The 22,398-nt window shown below is 33.9% G+C and overlaps 1 protein-coding gene across 1 annotated transcript in view; it reads right to left on the bottom strand.

The window, feature by feature from the left end:
* The window catches only part of DIAPH3 (diaphanous related formin 3), a 454,058-nt gene that overhangs the window by 139,698 nt on the left and 291,962 nt on the right, over positions 1–22,398 (bottom strand). Inside the window, 1 exon segment of the mRNA XM_054701595.1 lies at positions 7,038–7,173. Within this exon segment, the coding sequence (XP_054557570.1) occupies positions 7,038–7,173 (136 nt within the window).

The following is a 22,398-nucleotide window of genomic DNA, read 5'->3' as shown; positions in this document are numbered from 1 at the left end:
TTGTAATAAGAACCAAATGACTGGAATGATTTCTGCCCCAGAATATGAACAGGGTGAATCTGTGCTTAGTAACAGCAGAACTCTAAGTAATGTAAATACAAAGATTTTTTTTTTTTTTGTAAAACTTAAAAGTAATTCATGCTATATGATAAATATCCTAGTTATTTTGACCCAAAAAAAGTTTGATAACTGGAATTTAATGTTTCATCTCAGAAGCAATGTTAAAAAAAATGGAGTTTATTTTCAAGTCAGCACATAGTTAATATATATAATACTGATAAGAACAGCACTAAAAAAGTCATTCTGAAAATGATTTTAAAATATTGGATGAGGGCCTCCCCGGTGGCGTAGCGGTTGAGTGCTGGGCTGTGAAGCAGCCCGCCCTCTGCAACGCCGAAGCTTCGGTGGTTGGATCCCTGGCCACTGGTGAGGGTCCCACACGGCGCTCAGACCTCTCCTGTTGCCCGCTGCTCCCCTCAGCAGTGTATTTCTTCAGTCTGCCTGCTCTGCTCTCCCCTCTGGCTCTGGTGAATTCTCTCACCCTCCTGCACTTCTGACTATACCCAGTGCTTGTATAAATAAATAAATCTTTAAAAAAAAAAAATTGGATGAGCAATAAGCTGATTAGTATGTATCATAAAGATGCTTAATGAAGAGTGACACAATAAAGAAAGTACAAAGAATAAAAAATAATTACTATTTTCAAGATATGTTGGTCTGGAAACGACTCAGAACCTCCTCTCCAAGTTTCTCCTTTCTTGGGCATTTACAAAGGAGACAGAGGATGGTCTGTGAGTCTTGAATGGTTACAAAGAGAAAACATTTATTATTGCACACAAAGATTGGGCTCTGAGTTTTCACAAATAAAACTGTTATTCCAGTGAAAGGTATTCCTGCACACCCATGAAAACCTGAATATAACAAGACTCTCGAACATATTTCCCAAGAATATCCCTCAAGACAATTCATGGCTTCTCAGTCTCTTAATACCTTATCGGAAAAGAAACTGTTACAAGGTAGAGCTGAGGGTAAACTGTGGGGTGTAGCAGGACACTTGTTCTAGAGTAAAGCACACTAAGGTGCTTGTGCCCTCTTCCCAAACCTACTATACTGTTCAGGCCTTGTTTCCATAACCTTTAACTGGGGTAAAACAATGAAAATATTGAAGAAATAGACCTTTCAACCCTCTCCATCCCTTGACTTTAAAACTGTTGACCTCTGACTATGTGGGTGGGCACAGAACTAGTCAGATCATGGCAAACTCTCAGAGGGAAAGTGGGTCGTAGTGAAGTTATCCTCCTAGTTCTGAGAATTGGGATAAACAAATCCTTGGGCAAGCAAAAAAAGAAGCAGCAGAGTCTGAACCAGAGTAGCTGAACATTTCTAACACACAATACCCTCAAATTTCTGGACACAAAGGAAGGGGTCATTTGGCTTAAATTTGTTGACTATGGTACCAAAGAGATAGTTGTCCCTCTCAGTCAAATGTATCCAGGGATGACCTCCAAACATAGGTACAGTTTAGCACCCGTTACCAATCATTACACTTGTTTTGACTCCTTTTTCTTGCACTATATATATAAAGGACAAATAATTCAGTGGAGACCATTTTGGAGAATGCAAGAATTGAACTCAATCATATTTTGATACATTCAGTCAGTTAAGTATCCAAACTCATTTTATGACAAACTTCATCTGAATTGATAGGTCGCATGAAGTGTGAGTATTCGTGCTGCAGAAAAGATCACCTAAAATTAAGAGAGCCTATGTTGCTCTGAATATGCTACTGTTTTACAGCATATACATACCTTTTTGACCTTCTCGTAGTCTGAAAAACTCTGATTCTAAAATATCTGCATGCAAATGGCTAAATCATCAGTACTAAAGGAACAATAGCACAATAGTTAAAAATAGTTAACTATTTTTAGTTAAAAATAGAAGACTACCATACTGAATTTACTGTTTGTTATATCTGTGACCATCTACAAAGAAATTAAATTCTTTGATTAAATATAGTCTCATAACTTTGCTGTAAGCACTACATACAAAAATGAAGTGACATAAGAATGGCAATGTGTGAGCAATATAAAGTAGTAGTAGAGGGCCTCCCCGGTGGTGCAGCGGTTGAGCGCTGGGTTGCAAAGCTGCCCGCGGCCTCTGCAGCGCCGGTTCGATCCCCGGCTGCTCCCCAGCCACCAGAGGAGGGTCCCACATAGTGCGCAGACCTCACCTGCCGCCTGCTGCTCCCCTCAGCAGTGTACTTAGGTCCTTCTGCCTGCTCTGCTCCCCGCTCTGGCTCTGGTGAATTCTCTCACCCTCCCACGCTTCTGACTGTACCCAGTGCATGTATAAAACAAACAAACAAATAAGTATATAAATAAATGAATAAAATACATGCCTCTTTAAAAAAAAAAAAAGTAGTAGTAGAGCAGCGGTAGTGAACAGGGTTAAGAAAAGAGAAATATACTAAAGCCAATACAAGTCTAATTTGTTATGCTGTTCTATATACTGATTTCTTATATAAAGAGAAAATTAAAACCATTGGCTTGTCTACATGTATCAATTGCCAATGATACTCAAAAATTGAAAGCACTGCTGCACAAAACTACAATATATGCAATTATGGAAAATAATCTAAGCTTTACGATATTTGTAGAGGACAGGGTAATTGTCACAGCCTTTATGAAAGCAAGTACGCACATTAATTGCATATCTGTTGAGATTGGCAGAGACATTCCCAAGTAGTATTTATGTAATATGCATTTCCTCTAAAATGGAAGCCTAATTGCTTAGCTATTCTAAATTGCAGAATGGAAAACAAAGGAGCAGTTTTGGCCATGTGGGTAAACAACAGATTTCTAAAAGCTAATTATCTCTTTATTTAATAGACTGAAGTTGCACCAAATGAGACATTTAAGTCTAATAAATAATAAACAAATTGTAACCTAAAGACTGAAATATAGGAGCTGCTCATACAGCTTTTATTGGTCATTAAATAAACTCTTATTTACTTCCCCACCAAAACATAATTATACAGCACTGTGTCCATTTCAAGGCCATTTTGATGTGCTATTTAAAAATTATGTGAATCAACTTACATACTCAGGAAATCTTAAAGCATAATATTTGAATTCTATTATCAAATGCCCTATTTGTTTCCATGATTATAAAACAAATGCAGTCTCAAAAAGTTGTACATAATCACATAAAATCACTATTACTATTTGTCCTGGTAGAAATAATTATACATAAGCATAGCTATACATTTTAAATAATTAAATACTAGTGTATACACTTACTTGCTCTATATCAGATGGCTAGTACTTTCCTATCCTTTAAATTAAAAGAATTCAAACTTAAATAAACTTAGAAGATGTATTCAAAATCCACATAGCGATTAAATAAGGACATCATGAAAATGTAGCTAATTTGCTTGTTTGTTTAATGTAATACCAAATCATTCAACAGAAATAACCAAAATGTATATGTGAATATTTAAAAGACCTCCAGGCTCATCATTTTTAAAGAAAACAAAAATGAGAAAAATGATCTTTTAATGCTGTAACTTGATAATTTGAGATGCTATGCTTTCTTAGCTTTGCTGCTCAAAAGAATTTTTAATGTTTCATTTTTCTTCATAGGGAAATTTAACCCACTATTCTATCTTTATTTTCATTCTATTAACAAAAAATCACATTTTGAATTGATAGTCATAATAAATAGTAGACTTGAAAATAGATGCTTTCTCTCTTGCCAAAGGCAAGTAATGATTTATGAAGGATAAGAACAGGGATTTAATTTACTCTACTACCTCAGGTGGTGATACAAGAATGTGTGCATCTGTGAAAAAAGCAGTTCTTATCTGCATGGTGAAAATACATAAGACATGAAAATCTATGGAAGGAAGCTCCCTGTGGGCTTATGGCAGGGTTATGTGAAGATTTTCTATCACTCAGAGATCTATTTCCTATATACAAAAATAAAACAAAAAGCTCCTCATCCAGAGAGGTGACCAAACACTAATGTAGATTCATTCCACCCTTCTCCATATTTTTAAGACTAGGAAAGCTCTACAAAGATTAGAGAAGCACTATGTTCTGTACTAAAATATAATGCTAACAAAATGAAAAAAATTTGCAAAATTTTAACTGATCTTCATAGTAAGATACTTAAAAATTACTATTATCAGCATAATACATAGCATAGTATATAAATGTGAACCTGCTTATCTTATCAATTTCTACAGATTATTACAAACAACATTTTAGATCATCAAGTTTGGTATAAATCTTCTCCTCAATCCTGTAAGACTGAATTTTGTCATTACTATATCCTCTGCTTCTGTCAGTGTGCCTCTCATTATCCTGTCTTACTTTACTTCATATACTTTTTTTATAATAGGAAATATCTCATACATGTGTTGTCTGAATCACTTATTAGAATACTAAACTTCATCAAAGCAGGAACCTTATTTATCCCTGAAACCCATCATATAGGAAAAAAAGCTACCTTTTAATGAATAAAAGAAAATTGCTCTGGCTATTAAATGTCTTTTCTATACCAATAAAATAATAATGTAGGGCCATATACGGCACTATGTTTTTCAGAGTATTAAATGTCTTTAATTGAAGATATTTGTCAAATATTAAAAATGCATAAAATTCAGTGAAAGTAGAAAAAAATGACATTGTGCATAATAATACTGTAAATAACTGAGTGCTAGTTAAATATACTACTATGTAACTTCTATTTCATAAGTCTCCAAATCTGTAAACATCATGATTTCACAAAAAGTATCATCTACCTGTAACATGGGAAAAAAGATGACTGCATATTTATACATGGGTAAGTTATTCAATCATGTTGGGTGTCTCCCATGTATACAGGAGGTATCCACGTTATTATTAAACTTATTTTTGGCTTTCTCTCTAGCAATCTGTCTGATGATTAATGGCTCACATAGAAGAAATCACAGGGGTACAGGTTGATTTCCTTTGCAAACAGACACAAACAAGGAACTTATATAAGCTAATGATATAAGTTAGTGAAATTAGTCTAATACTTTTGGAACTCAAGTGTAGAAAAAATCTTAAAAATATTTATCCTTTTCCAGTTCATTTCCCAATAATAAAATTTGTCAATTATTTATGTATAAATGTATTGAAAAGCTGGAAAGTAACTATTATTCTATGACCTCATTACTGACTAATGAAAGTTAAATTGGTTAAGACATGTCCAATAGATACCATGATATATATGAAAAATTAAAAATTATACCTTACAAATAGTATCAAGTACTCCAAAGTTTGACAAAATAAAAGATGTTAATCTGCATATTCACTAGGATCATAGCTATTAGTCAAAGGCAAAAAATTTCAAAACAAGCAAAAATGTGCCAAAATGTTAACATTGATTCTTTGGATAGAAGAATGTATGTTTTTTGATCTACCACTTTTTAGGTGTTTTTTTATAACACAGAGGTATTCTCTTTAAATTGGAAAAATAAAGCAGTCATCTTAAAAATAGAGCTTTCATAGGGGAAATACAAATTTAAGTTAAAATATTATTACTAGTATTTTGGATTTGAAGTTGCATTAAATTTTTTGTTTCCTAGATTTTACCTTTTCAGTTATGATAAAACAGAGAACATTGCTGAGAGCTAATGTATCATAAACCTTGGACAAAACCCACAAACAACACAATCTGCCATCAAGTATCTCATGTAGTTGCCTCTTTAACCAAAATTGAATGAATTAAGTTTCAAATATCAGAATATCTGGTAAAGTAGAAAGTAATAAATTATTTTAAAATGATTTCCAGAAGCATATTTTTTAAATCAATGCTAAGCCTGTCTGATCTCCATTTTTGTTAATACTTTAAGATGTTTCTGAGAACACTTCCTGAATTTTAAGTATAGCCATATAAAGAAGAAAATGTGCTTAGATTATATTTTTCCCCTGCAAGAAATGTGTGATACATTAAGGTACTCAGTTTGCTTTATTAAACATAATTTATGTCCACAAAAGTGAAATCAAAGTTTTACTCCTGGGTAAAGCTTAGGTGAATTTGCAGTCCAGAGTTGTAAACTGTGTAATTTAACAGTGAAGCTGATGGATTTTAATTCAAGTCTTCCGCGGTTTGTAGGTGGAAGAGACAGAATGTTTGAGACTGGGGTGGGGAGGTGAGGGGGTGAAAATATAATTACAATTTACTGAATTTCTTTTGCTTCTAAGTTGGTGGTATCTTTTAGCTTTGGAAAAAAGACCTAGCTGTAAAACACTGTTATTTTTCTATTTGAAAAATTTTCCAAGAACTTTGTATTAAAAAAGAATTTAAATATATACAGGTAGAGATATTAGTGCATCGAACAACTAAACTCCTCCAAGTACCCATCACCCAATTTTAGCAATTTCTATTATAGCCAATCTTGTTTCCTATGCACACCTGCCTACTTCCAACTCATTCTGGATGATTTTGATGGAAATCACAGACATAATATCTTTTCCCCTGTAAAATTTCAGTATGAGTCCTAAAAGATACTTTAAAGCATATTCACAATACTGTCATGTCTACAAGACAAAGAGTATTCAAATTTTCAGACTGCTTTTCTACAGTTACTTGTTTGGATTAGAATATACGAAAGTTCCATTTCTTACATTTGGTTGAGATGTCCCATAAATTTCAAATTTCCCTTTTATCCCTTTTCCCCCCTGAAAATATTTTGTTGAAGGAGTCAGATTACTTGCCCTGCAGAATTTTCCAGTTTCCAGTAAATGTTAATTTATTACTTCATATTACAAAGTGGGTTTAAAGCAGTCAAAGAAATGTGAATATACCAGAGGACTAAATCACCTAGAACCAAAGCCAGACTGAAAACACTATTTGTTAATAAACCTATGGGGAAAAGCAAAAGATTGTTTCACTGCAGAAGTGATCATATGTTCCTTTTTCACAGAAGTATGAGAAACTGCTAATAAAATAGCCATTATCAAACTTATGTATATGTAGTATAAATACTAAAATTTGAGAGTACTCACCAGTCTTCATTTCTAATAAGCGCTTTTTCTTTTGCTGGCGTTCAAGTCTTTCTTTCTCTGCCAATTCTTTGGCTATCCTGGCACGTTTTTCCTTTTCCTCTGCTTCCCTTTTTTTGACATTCTCCTTTATTGCTTGCTATTACAAATAAATTTTGAAAAATAATCAACAACAGATTCCACAAAGAAGATGGAAAATTACTAAAGTGTAGAACTGTAATTAAGTGTCTTTTAGATAAGGGTTACTTCTTATATTAGTAGCAGTCTTTCAAAAGATAAGCATAGGAACTCTTGCTAAATGTTATGTATCTATAAATACAACTGTTATGGTTAAAGCACCTGCATCTTAGTGGAATCAACTTAGAGAAGGGAGACAGAAACTAAAAATAAAAAAGCATTTAATTTACAAATCAAAACAGTTTTCACACACAGAGATATTTCTAAAAGAGTGTCTAGCATATGTATTAGTGTCTCCCACACTCTAAGTAAACTACTGAGTATAACAAAATATTTGAAGACATGAAAGAACGGAAATTTTGTAATGGCTACTTGATATTATAATCACTTAATTTCTCTCATATGTAAAGAAGTATCATAAGGATGGGTTAAAGAAATACTTGATATTTCAAAGTCAGAACCTCTTACTATTCATTGTAATGAATTAACACGTGAGCCACAAGATTTCAAAAGAAATGTGATTAATTTTTTTTTTTCGAAATTGTATACAAATCAAGTAGTTGCATCATCCTGTGTGGTATTAGTAAGAATTAGCAGGTAAAAAACACGAATGTCTCTAAGTGTCAACAAACTGCATGGCATCAGAGGAGATTGTATTCTCAGTAGTGATAAATCCAAACAGGTTATCTAGTTGCTACTGTATCACTAATAGTATGAAATAAAAAAGCACAAAGCTAAGCTATAACAAGTAGGCATATAATTTGGTGGTAGACTTTAATTTTTTTTTACTGTAATAATCTATTTTTCTTTTTTTACACAAGAGTACAAATTCCTCATTAGAAATTAAATAAATTTTAATATTATTGACCAAAACAATTAAAAGCACAAGGATAAAAAGGAAGAAGAGCATAGAGTAAATACTGACTCAACCATCACCCATCCCATACTGAGATCCTGAATACTAAATGGTACTCTTCTAAGGACACTATACATATATGTGTATGACTCTAAAACAGATTTACATTCTTTATATTCTGTGTGAGAGGGGCAAGGCAGGAGGCAGAGAGAGAAAACCAACAATAAAAAGTTTGATAAATACAGTACTATGACAAAAAGGGTGATAAATGCTTATGCTTATGGAGTTACTTTACATTAGGTGGTCAGAGAAAAATCTCACTCGCTTAAGCAGAATTTTGAATGTCAAGAAGCTAGCTAGGTGATGATCTGGGAAACGGCAAAGGCAAAGGCTATAGGTGGGTTTCAGAGCAAGATGGTCAGAATAATGGTATAAGGTGAGATGCCCGATACCTGATCAGTTAGGGTCTTCTAAGCGAAGAGAAGTAAAATTAGGTTTTAAGGGGATTGGACATTTTTTAGCAAGAAACTATAAGACTAAACACTTCAAGATACCAGTATTAATCAAGCACCTTTGTTTCAAAGGGTCTTTTCAGAGCTATTTATATAATGAAAAGGGCTAAGGTTAGGTAGTCTTACTACCTCTTTAAAAAGATGGGTCCAGAGTCTGCTCTACTCCCAGTAGCCCCCACTATTTTGTATGTAGGTTTTAAACCTGGCCCACTAAACATTGGTCTCTGGGAATTTGGGCTAAAGAATCTACAATATTGCGTAGTCTGACTGCTGCTATTGCTGTGAGTAATCAACTGCAGACCCCACAGACTTGTGTCTTCTGCCAACATTCACATAATTATGGCGGGCTAACTTGTTAGCCTGCTGTTGACAATAGGTAAATTCTCAGATTCTTCCCAGCTTATGACATATATCAATACTAATTATTGCTGTTCAACTATGAAACATAAGATTCAACAATAGGTGTTTTAATATTCACTTCATCCAATTCTCAGAATGGATTCTCTACTCTCCATTTTGGCACAAAATGAGTAATTATTTGTTTACTATGATGAAGTAGTAAGAGGTAAGATTTGAAAACTAGCTATAGTCTATGTTGTTTCCGCCATGTAGTTTCAAATTATGGCATAGTAAGATAAACACTAGCTATAAGACAACAGCTGCTATAAAAATCAATACAAGTTAGGAAGGTTAGAATTGGCAACATGAAAGTAGAAAATAAGGCGGACTTCAAAGATAAGTGTGTGTGTGTGTGTGTGTGTGTGTGTGTGTGTGTGTGTGCATGAGATTGCTCTTGCTTGAGAGAAATGACTAAAAGGAACCTGGAAGGGATTTTTTAAAATATGCCATGTAGCTTATTTATGAAGCTTTATTAAAGTATAAACTTTTCTGATGTGAGTTTTCTATTTTAATGACTTGGTGCATTTCAATGAGAACATTTAATAGGCCACATCAGATATAATTGTCACACCCTTTCAGTATGCCATTGGGCAATAAAAAGTCCAAATTACTTCCTAGGACCTATAAAAATAATGTTTATATTTAGAAATAAGGTCTGAAGTAGTTCGTAAAGCTATTTTGTTTTATGGAAAATGCACTATTGATTTTCATTTAAAAGCCTATCTCATTTAAAACATATCTTATTCTGACAATATAACTATTAGGAGAAGAATTTTAGCTGACAAACTATCAACAGACAGCACAGAAATAGATATTTAGTCTGAAACTAATATGCCATTTCAATGAGGAACTTGGAATTTTATTTTATTCTAAATATTGATAATAAAAGAAGTCTAAAAAAACCCCGCCAAATAGAGAACCCATTATTTTAGATACAATTGTCTCTTAGTTACTTCAATTCTAAAATTGAAGGCAGAAAGTTAAGGGTGAGACATATATAAAGATTACCAGCTATAAGACTTTTTTTATCACCTTATTCTTGACCTGGCTTTCTGTTTTATCAATCGGCTAATAAATTGGTTTGTTACTAACTAGTTTCAGCTATACAATACCTAAAGAAATTCTTTGAGTGCTTGTAGAACTTCTCAGATTCAGCCTGTTGCATGTTATCTCAAAGATCTGTAGGTTTACTCATCTACAGCAAAGACCAGAGGATTTTAAAACTTTTGTCACATTTTTGACAGTTCATTTCAATGCCATAATCAATAAGTTACCTGAATTCCTAAGGCTTACTTTTTTTAGAAACACCAGATTCTAAGATATCTATGTAAAAATACATAGGTATATCAACACATACACCTATATAAAAATACAAACATGTTATATATATGCAAGTGTGTGGGAAAAAAAAAAACTATGAGCTTACAATTAAAATCCAATTTTCCAATTTAAAGTCCAATTTCCCCTCTATGTTTCCTCCAACTATTTTACACATTATAGCATTATATACAACATATAATTTTAACAGAGAAACCAAAATGAACTAAGCCAGCCTATTTAAAAGTGTTTTAAGTGTATTTCTGTTTGTATGTATGTATGCATGTACATATGTAAAATCTGGAAGAGTCTAGCAAAGTTTAATCCTCTATAACTTGTGGCTGTTATCATAAACATTATCTTTGAGTTTTTTAAAAAAAATTGCATTTTTTTTTTTAAAGATTTATTTATTTATTTATACAAGCACTGGGTACAGTCAGAACCGCGGGAGGGTGAGAGAATTCACTGGAACCAGAGCAGGGAGCAGAGCAGGCAGAAGGACTGAAGTACACTGCTGAGGGGAACAGCGGGCAGCAGGAGAGGTCTGCATGCCATGTGGGACCCTCCTCGGGTGGCCGGGGAGCAGCCGGGGATTGAACCAGCACTGCAGAGGCTGCAGGTAGCTTTGCAACCCAGCGCTCAACTGCTGCGCCACCGGGGATGCCCAAAAATTGCATCTTTTATTGAAAACTGCTGTAACTTGTTTTTTTACTCAATTTCTTCCTAAGATTTATCCTCATTTCTATGTATAATCTGTACTTCATTTTCATTACTTATAACCATTGCATTTTATTATTTATTCTCTGGTCAGAGGGATTTGGGCTATTTCCAATTTCAGGCTATCATAAACAAAACAGACACAAATATTTTGTGTATGTCTTCTTGTGTCTATGAGCTTTTTAATGGTAGGTACCATTATTTGGTTCTATTATTGTTTAGAAAATTCATTTAGTCACTCTAAATGAAAAGGCAAAGAAAGTTTTAGATGCTAACACAAGCAAAAGATAAATAATATTGAAACTTCTGTATGTATTCTAAAAATACAAATACCTAAGAGTGCTGGGTGCAAGGTAACGTGGGTCATGGTGAAATGCTTTGAAAGTCACTGCTCTCCAGATAGCAGTGGAGCTGACAAAGAGGATCATCTTCATTCTTACTAGATAGATAACATAATGGTTTTCAATACAGTTGTGTCAATGTACATCCCTATCGCCAGCATATAATCACAGAGCAAACACTCACAAAAACTATTATCAAATGTTCTACCACCTTTTTGGTATTTATATAATAATATCACATCATGCTTTAAACTTGTATTTCTATGGTTATTAATTAGTTCAAGTATCTTTTCATGCTTGTAAAACATCTGCATTTCCTATTTTGTGAAATACGTATTTACATATTTTATTCACTTCCATTAGGTTCATCATTTTCTTAATGATATTCTAGATACTAATATTTTGTTATTTTTTGTGTTTTATAAATATTATGAATTGTAACTGTCATTGTACTTCATTTTTAAGTAAACAGCGGTTCTTAAATTTATGTAGTCAAAAAACAAATAAGGTATTGTTGGCACATTTTATAAGTTGTTAAAGAAATTCCTCCCTACCACAAAGACATAAAGCTATTCATCTATTTCTATGTATTTTCTTAATAAAGTTTCAATGAAAAATTGTTCACATTTTAGTAATACTTCAAATGAAGTCACTGTTTTTGAATTGTATGAGGTGGGATCCAACTTACTTTTTTGTCACAAGTTGACCCTGACCTTTTCACAACCAGCCTGTCTTTTCTCCATTGATCTGCAAAATCACCTCTTCTTTCATGTGTCATATACCTGTTAATGCTTTGGACCTTAGTCCATTTGGACAATATATTCACATTTGCACAAATAACAATGTCTTTATTACAACATGTCTAGCTTTTCTTCTTTAGAAATAGCTTCACTATTTTTGGATCTTTGTCCTCATATCTATCTTTTAAATAGACTCATAAGGGTTTTGTAAAGAACTACTGGGATTTATCAACAGAATTGCTCTGATTCTGCAGATTAAGTTAGAGAGAATTAATATCTCTACAATATTGACAATATTTATGAATATGATGTGGTTCTCCATTAACTTAGTTTTTTTCTCTCATAAAAACATTATAATTTTCCCCAGTCAAATCTTATTCATCTTTTTGTTAAATTTACTCTCTGTATTTTCTCTACTTCTCTTACAGTGTCATTTACAAAATTATAATTTCTAATATTTTTTCACTGATGTCTTTAATCAAATGACTCAAACACACACTTATTTGTCCAAGAATAGTTCAAAAGGAGTCACTTTCTAGCTTACATCAATTATACATGCATCTATCAAGCATACGAGGGATTGCTTGTTTTCTAACTCCTGTGAGAATACAAATGCTTTCCATTCAGAGATGTTGGAATAAGATCTTTGGTTGAGTTAATGGGAAGTAATATCAAGGCATGAATCCAATACAGTTGGATTATTTGGCCAGGAAGATACAGAGGTGAACTGAATGTGGAAGACAAGATGTATTCTTGACCTCTAGTCTAACTATTTACTACTAAACATTTAACTATGCTAAAGATTTAGTTTATTTCTATATGTAATTTATATACACACATACTGCATGCATGTATGTTAGACATGTTTTAATCCTTCTAAATCTAATAATTTTTTAAAAAGATTTATTTATACATACAAGAGCTGGGGTACAGGCCAGAGATGCAGGGGGTGAGAGGATTCACCAGAGACAGAGTAGGGTAAAGAACAGGCAGACTGACTGAAATACATTGCTGAGGGGAGCAGCAGGCGAGACAGGAGAGGTCTGCTGCGCCATGTGGGTTGCTCCCTGGCTGGCCGGGGATGGAACTCCTGCTGCAGAGGCTGCGGACTGCTTCATAGTGTGGTGCTTAACCCCTTGCGCCACCAGGGAGGCCCCCTATATGTAATAGTTTTATGAGATTTTGTTCTAGAATAAAAGTTTATTTCCTTGTATTTTTCCCCAAAGTATTGCTTGCATTTGAAATGAGATATTCCTGATAAATTAAAACTTTCCCAGAGATAAAATTACTAGATTTTCCCAACAGTAAAATAGATTTTCCAAAAAAAAAATGTAAAATTGCCTCCACCAAAAAATATTAAAGAATAATTATATTATAAATATGCCTTATTTTGTAAAATATTGATAAAACTGTAATAAATCACAAGAGTACACAACATGAGTAGAAGTCCACAGATACTTTTTGATTGTACTTCGTCTCCATTTCTGATTCTTATTCCATTTAAATGGTTCAACTAATTTGATATTTTTCAACATAGTATGATATCCTATATATTTTCTTAACGTTGGAAACTATTTTATCATGTAAAATAAATGTTGAAAGGTTTATAAATGTTTTCTCATTTGGACATATGTCGTTCAACATCAATGGATAATTAAGCTATGTAAGTAGGGATCACTATAGTACAGTTTTCACTTTAAAAATCTTCTCTTCTTGTCTAAGTATTCAATTTTGATTGCCAAGTCTCTAAAATGAGATTAGAAAAACTGAATTTAAATCTCTGTGCTTTCCAGAGAGGTGGGTGTTAGGTAATGTGATAGAACAGGCTTATTTCTCCAAAGTAAATAACAATGTATGAGACCAAAACATACTCACAAAATGCTTTGTTAGTTTACTTAACCTTGAGAAAAAGCAACACTCAGCCACACAAAGCATTCTAGAAACACCTAATGACCATAGTTTTAGGAAAGGAATGAACATTTTTTAAACCTAAAGAATTAATCAATTTCTCTAGTATTTCCAAATTCAATAAATAAAATACTTTCAATGAGAATAGAGACCATGATATATTATGTACTGACCCAAACAATTCATCTTTCTAACATTCATTTAACATTCAATACAAGGTGTCATAATTTGACCTTCATAATACCATGAAACTTATGAAAATGGGAAAACATCCTTTGAGATTGTTCCAAAGGATATACAGGTCTTGGTGACTAAACTGCTTCATCTTTAAGTTGTTCTTTATCATACACTCAGCTGAAACAATACAATTACTTATTAATCCATCTGGGACTTAACATTACAGACCCTTTATAACTGTGCTAAGGATTTGTTTGCAATTCCTTCAAACGCTTAGCAAAATTCCCAAATAAATGAGGTTTTTCAATCTATTCATTAAGTTCTTTAATAAAATATAAAATGTTCATAATAGATTTCACAAAATAGAACTTAATTTTCTATTAAATGTGCTCTCTTGCATCCAGAGTGGTATATTATGAAACTATTTTCCTGCCAAATAAAGGTGCAGCTAGGCACACAAGATGGTAGCAAGTATAGTGCTTAAAGGTAGGCTCTAAGACAAGGCAGCATTTTAAGTTACTGCTAATCAACTAGACAAAGGAATCATCTAACTAAAACCCCAGAATATTCTATGTGAACTTGGCAATATAAAAAAAATTACATAAAAAGTAACCAATAATGTCTCCTTTGTTTCTCTCTCCTTCTACCTCTCCCCCTCCTTCTCATTCTTCCAAGCAGAAGACCAGTATATCCAAGGTACAAAGAATATGCCATTTGAATCATTTTTGTTCGTGGTAGCCTAGTTTAGCATCTTGTCAATTACATGGGTCAATATTCTCAATAATTAGCTTAAACTTATTTAAGCTAATTCTTTTTCTTTTTCTGCATAATCAATCAAATGTTGTTCCCATTATTGCATTAAAATAACCCAGTTGTCTCTTTGCACTGTATCATATCAGTGTACAGGCAAAATACTGAAAATGTAAACACAAAATACAAATTACCACATGATCATGCAGAGTCTGTCAGTCAAATGAATTTATTTTACCACTGAGAACTACAGAGTAAGAATAAATCTTATCAGTAAAGAGAAAAATAAAGCTAATTAATCTAGATGTATTTTCATTGTGAGAATCCTAAAGTCTGAAGATTAAAGGAAACTACCAGAATTAAATTATTTTCAAGGTTACAAACCTAAAATATTCAGCATGTGGAATTGATTTAATTCCTTAAATAAAGATAGCAAATGATAAGAATTTATTTTTTTTTTAAATTAATTTATTTATTTATACAAGCACTGGGTACAGTCAGAAGCGTGGGAGGGTGAGAGAATTCACCAGAGCCAGAATGGGGAGCAGAACAGGCAGACTGACGAAGAAGTACACTGCTGAGGGGAGCAGCGGGCGGCAGGAGAGGTCTGCGCGCCATGTGGGACCCTCCTCCGGTGGCCGGGGAGCAGTCAGGGATCGAACCGACACTGCAGAGGCTGCAGGCAGCTTCGCAGCCCAGCGCTCAACCGCTGCGCCACCAAGGGAGACCCGCAAATGATAAGAATTTAAAAGAAAAATCATATAGGTAAGAATATTTGGTCCTGGATTAGGAGCTTTTTACCTGCAAGTAAAAAGCTTGAAGACTGAAGTTCAAAATAAGCAAGAATAGAAAATACTACTATAATGAGGCAAGTTGGCTTAACATTCAGCCACAGGACTATAAAATGATTTTTTCTCTGATAACATTTAACTACTCAGTCTAAGAGCAGCCAGCACATACAAAATGCTTAATCACCTCGTTGGTCTATATAGTAGTCATCAGAAATGACATTTTGAATTGAAAAATATCAAATTTGTGTAATTTAACAGATTTGGGAAAATGAGTTTTGTCCTAACTGTCCTTTATATATCCAAAATGTTTTAGACTGAAATACTCTCTCATTGGATGATTTCATTTTTGTTTGGGAAATAGCTCCTTTAGTCTGAGTATTCAGCAAAAGAATAAATTGCATTTGATCAACACATGCAGCAAGATTAAATGTGTTATTATTGATTTTATATTTGTTCATGATACAGTGTATTTCAATTGCATGAATCAAAAATCCACTTAAAGACTGCAAACAGCATGAATAACGAATCTTTAACGGGATGAAACATAACTTTAACGAAAATGTAGAAATAATGTAACACAAAACTATCAATAAAAATATGTAGCTATTTACTTAGTTCAAAGTATTCTATATGGAAGTACAAAATACAGGATATAATACTTAAAATATTGATCTCGTTCATAATGAGATGGCCAAGGTGAAAATGACTTACATTCTTTGTAGGAAACTAACTTGTTTCAAAATGTACATTATGTCATTTAATCTTCCAGTGTAACATCCCAGAGAAACAAAGAAATGATATTATTAATAGGATGCTGAGGCTCAGAGTAAGGTCAAATACCTTGGCCCACAGTCTTATCTCCCTTATGAGACTAGGTCATTGTAGGTTACTGCTGCTTTTTCAAAAGTGAGGCAGATAGCTAAACATTATTATTAAAAGCAGAAGGAGATGCTTATTGTAGACTATATTTATAAATCACCAAAGACTTAAAGAAATCAGAGTAAAACCTTTACTCTTTGACTGTCATCACACATAACTCAAATGGGAGGTATATACGTGGGAAAGTTTATGAAGGAACAGACTGGACTTTATGAACTAGAAAATAGTAGCTGCACAGTTCAGCACATATATCTAAAGCCTGGGTACAAAGAAAAAGCATGTTAAAAAGCTGTTCCACTTTCTGTGTCTGCCCATGTAATCCCTTGTAACACAGGAATTGCTTTCCATTGAACTTGAAACTTAACCCTAAAGCAGGGTGTCCAGATACACAGGGATTAAGAAAATATTAATAAAGAAGGATGTCTAGTAATCTTCAGAATGGTAAATTCCCAACTGAAAATGTTCATGGGTTCAGAAAAAAAGCTACACAAACCCAAAATCATACCAATTCTATAGGGGAATATATGAAATTGTAAAACAGAGGTTCTGAAAAACAGTTATGTCTAATTAAAACGGAAAAATGACATATTCTTTTTTATTTTTTTATACAAGCACTGGGTACAGTCAGAAGCATGGGAGGGTGAGAGAATTCACCAGAGCCAGAGCAGGGAACAGAACAGGCAGACCAACGAAGTACACTGTTGAGGGGTGCAGCGGGCGGCAGGAGAGGTCTGCCCGCCATGTGGGACCCTCGCCCGGTGGCTGGGGATCAAACCAGCACTGCAGAGGCTGCAGGCAGCTTCGCAGCCCAGCGCTCAACCGCTGTGCCACCAGGGGAGGCCTAAAATGACATATTCTTAATCAGTATAATTTGATGGGAAATTGTTTCAAATACATTATCTATAAAAGGATGAATAACCAAGAAGTCCTCTAAGAGGTGAGAGCATTTGCAAACACTTTTCTAAGATGACAAGTTATGCAAAATAAGTAAGGTATTAGTTAAAATTTGCTGAAGAGCACTGCTGAACTGAGTTAACAGTTATGGTTAAAGAAAGAATAGCAAAACCCTTTTAATGATTAAATAAAGTAAGTATCATCAGGGTAAGAAATGAGTGTTGAAGAAGAAACCACTTAATTCAGGCCTGTGTGTGTAAAAGCAGTTTGAGCAAAATTCTCTAATATTATGAGTATAAATGGGAAGTGAGACCAGGACATACATTATACTTCAAGGCACAGTGACACATGAGACATGAATGACATGAAAATTAGGTTTGGGCTTAAAGGGCAAACATGAACAGAAAGTGTGGTCCTAATGAGTCAAAACAATTTCTTAATGAGCACAATTCATGCTATAAAAGCATGATATTGCTTTTACAGGTCCATTGGTCAATGGCTTATAAACATGAGTTTGAAACCAGGCACAAGTGGAAGTAGAAAACAAGAAAGACTGCTATACAACACTAGATGACTAGAGGCATGAGCATCATTTGGTGAAGACTGATGCCTGGCAGACCATCAATTAGTGATCCAAAGTGTGAGGTCAAACATCTCCACCAAGTACCTCCAATATGAATTCTATGTTTCACATGAGTCCTCTAGGAAATAAAAGTCTATTACAGAGAGGTGCTGACTCTCCAGCCCTCACATAAAACCTCACTCTAGCCACAAGGCTTTATATTAATAAGCCTCTAATTTAAAAAGCAAACATTTTATGCTTTGAAACAGAACCAGGCCTGTAAACATTCTCCTAGCATGAACCCATCAGAGTAAGCAAAGTTCTATCAAACAATGAGGAAATTTAGTTTATCTTTGGCCAAATTCCCTGTTTTTGCTTTTGTTTTGATCAAAAACACTTTTAAAATTATATTTTGACTTTATTTTCAAACTCAGAGAAGTAGTATACTTGGAAACTAACATACTTTTAAAAAGTAGAGGCTTTGGAACAGGGCAACCCCACAAACCCAAATTCCTATTACCTTCACAGCCAGTCTGCAAAGGTACTGATTTTTGCTACACACCAGTTAGTTCACCAGAAACCCATGTAAAGCACCCAGCACAGTGTCTAGCAAAAAGCAAGCACTCCAAAAACAATGCCATCGGTTTTAGTTTTGTCCTGTTGAAGATGGTAGTAAAAACAAAGCTATGAAAACTTATTTACTATTTCTTTAAAGTTGGCAGATAATTCTATATACACACCTCTCTGGACTAGCATAGTCCCTACAGTAGATGGCTAAAACAGCAACCAATTAATTCCCAATTGAGAATCCTCAACCAGAAGAGGGGTGAGTTAAACTGCTGTCACAATGAACAGCTGTTTCTCCCAGGAAGCTACAAGATCATGAAACTTTCCCCCTTGGTCTACATGGCTGGAGGCAGCAGTCTGTTTCTCCTTTAGCTATTTGAAAGACTCTTAGAGAGAAAGAAAAAAGGAATCTGAGTAGCTTTATCCAAATAGTTATGAGATCTAATGACATTACTAGGCTCTTGTATAAATTCAAGGTTTAACCTTTCATTCAAAAGGGCTTTGAATAAAAATAGACAGTTTTTAATTGCTTAAGTCTAAAATTCTGAGCAATCCTAATGCACAAACATTTTCAGGTACATCACCCACAAACTAAATAATTAAAAATGAAGGTGGCCTAAGTTTTATAAGGGGTAGTTAAATTTCAGGTTAGTCCTATTAAATGTAACTCCTACACTGAATAGGACTCAGTAAAATTCACCTATCTATGGCATAGCCTGAAGTGAAACTCCCTGGCTTAGCATCTAAGTTCTATCACTTGCTAAGTAAACAGGCAAATCACAAGCTCTCTAAGCTTCAGTTTCCTCCTCTGCAAAATAGGGAAAATAGCTATACAATACCACATCTGGTGCATGTAAGGATTAAATTAAGAATTAAATGAATTAAGGATTGAATGAATTAAGATAGCGCCTGGCACTTGGTTGGCACTATAAGTTTTTGCTATTGAAGTCAGTCACTGCTTTATAGATGGGGACATCTGTTACTACACAATTTTATCTATGTATGCCCTGCATTTTACTAGAGATACCAAGGAAAATAAGATAGAAAGGTCTTACTAGATTTAGAAATGAGAATAGTTAAGTATGACAATTTACCCAGACAAATTTGGAGGGAGTGCTCTAGGCAAAGGGAACAGCAAGCCACTTGCCCTGAATTTGAGAGAAAACATTTCATGGAAAATGCCACATGGGGCAGGTGTGGAATAGGACAGTGGCTCTAACTCCTTCTATGCAATACAAAATGCACCTCCACTATATGGTTAAATTTGCTCATTCATGACCAAGAATACACAATGTAAACATATCTTAACAGTATTTTTGTAAAAAGAGAAACTTTGCTTATTATATTTATGTGGATTTCTACAAAGTCCTTCAACATTATTAAAGTTCCATATATGTTGTTAATATTTTAATACTGGCTAGGTGATTTAACCTGGTTTTCAAAGAATCGCAAGAGATTAAACAATAACCTAAAGGACTGGAAGACTTTGACAAAACAAGATATTTTTCAATAGTTTTTGCCAATGTTGACACTGTAATCTTTTAAAGGATATATTATCTAAAATTCAAGGAGTATAACCATACTGGCAGGGAAGGAGGGAAAGAAAATTTGTGTGGAAAATTCACTCCCTTGATATAATCACTTTCCTCCCAGTCTTCTTTATGCATACAGTTAGCCTAAAGAAACCTTCTCTATAAAGTATTTTGATCAAAAATGTTTTTTGAATCCTTTTCCATTCAAATATTTTACTTTCTTCCTCTTTCTACCACTGAGTCATGGAAACCCCAAGTTAGCCACCAAAAACCAAAAGCCCTGTAATACTACCCAGTCTTAGGAAATTTGCCATTGAATCTGGATTAAAATCCCAGTTTGATAACTGACAAACACTAATGGACTTGGTCTCATTAGGAAACCCTCCAATGTCAGTGTTCTTATGGCAGTGTCTTATGTCTAGTTGATAGACACTTTTTAATATATACTGGGTATTATTTCATAAATGCAATTTATACATACGGATGTCATTTATGCATTATTGTCCGAAGGTCATATGACCACATTTAGCTATGATAATTTATTGGAAAGATTCAGAGAACTTAGAGAAGCTGTTCTATTCCTTGTTACAGGTTATGATGGTGAAAGGGCACAGATTAAAATCACAGCTGTCATCTCCTATAGTGGCATTTCATTATATCAGCAATAATGTACAACGTTTATGAAGTTTTGCTAACCAGGGAATTTCTCCCAAACCTTCATGTGCAGTTTGTTTTAAGGGGAATGTCAGTCATGTAGACACACCTCCCCTACATGACTAACCTCAGCTACTTAGTCACCAACAAAAGACAAATGGACAGGATAGCACAGGGCGCCAGGAAACAGAAACAGGTGTTCACCATAAATCACATTTTAAGCATAAATTATCAGGCACACAAAGACACCCTCATCAGGCAGGACAGTTCCAAGGATTAGAGGTGATGCCGCAGAAGCCAGTCAAGGGCCAGTACTTTCTTTGGAATACAACTGGGTTTCAATACCTCAGACTCTCTTAGTTAACTCTTTAAGCCTATACCATGTGCTAAGAGCTATTATGCCTAGGATACATTACCTTACTAAACATTTCAACTCTATTACGAGAAAGAAATTAATATCCTTTTAGACATACAGGAAACAGAGTCTCAGGAATGTTAAACAGTGTCACAGTCACATAACTGGCACAGAATCCAAACTTTGTTCTCTCAGACTGCAAAGCCTTTGCTACTTCTATTAAGAAATGTTACTAAGACATCACAAAAATTATATAATACAGATAAAAGCACACAATAAATATCTTTAATAATCAAATTCATTTCTGGAGGTGAAAAAATAAAGAACCACTGTGAATCTGTGGAAAAACAAGTTCTGAGCAAATGTGTATATATTATACATTAGTTTTCTTTTAAAATATTGAATTTTTATTAAAAGATTATCTAATCAGAACTAAGTGAATATAACAAAGTCCAATAAATTCAGCAAAAATTTCAGAGATGAAAAAAAAACCAGTTCTTTAAATTCAACCTTTCTTTAAGCTTCAAAACTTTTTAATCTCCACATACATTTGCTGAAATACAGAACTGACTTACTCATCTATTAAGAATAACAATTTTTCATTGTAGAAATGTATCGCCAGTTTCCTTAGGGAGGCAACAACGCTTTCTCACTCTTAATATGTATATTTTTTTCCACATCTAATCAGCTAATACTTTTGAAAAGATCTTTTTAATGCCTAAATGAAAGGATTCCACATCAAAGACCTGACCTCCCTACTAAAGTATCTAAAAGAAACCCTAGGAATGTGAAATCCATTCAAAGGCAAATCACAGGTAGCTTATTGTACAATGCATTAAGAAAAGAAAAGGGGAAAAAAGCTTCATAAGAGCTACACAGAATTTGGTAAAATTATACCACAAAAATACAAATTGATCTTAAGTATAAAGAAACAAATTTCTAGCCAAAAACTTATTAAAAAGTGCTCTGTAATCAGCCAGGAGGGGAGTCTTTATGGAAAACTTCAGATTATGTCACTTTTTCAATCAAATTTCTGATTATAGCTTAATGTTGGGAAGGCCAAAAAGAACACACCTTTTTCAGCAGATTTAAAATCTAAAAATTTTAAAGCCAACTTTCATCATTAGAAAAGGTAAGTTTTACTGGAGGCAAGAAGAATGGAAAGAAGCAATGAAATAAAAATAACAATGGAAAAGAAAGCATAAACAATATGTTTTAAAAAACAAATTAGAAGTT

This window comes from Talpa occidentalis, unplaced genomic scaffold, assembly GCF_014898055.3.
Source record: "Talpa occidentalis isolate TD23 unplaced genomic scaffold, MPIMG_talOcc4v2.1 talOcc4.5, whole genome shotgun sequence".
NCBI lineage: Eukaryota > Metazoa > Chordata > Mammalia > Eulipotyphla > Talpidae > Talpa > Talpa occidentalis.
Note: the sequence above shows the minus strand (reverse complement) of the source record. Positions and strands in the feature narration are given on the sequence as shown.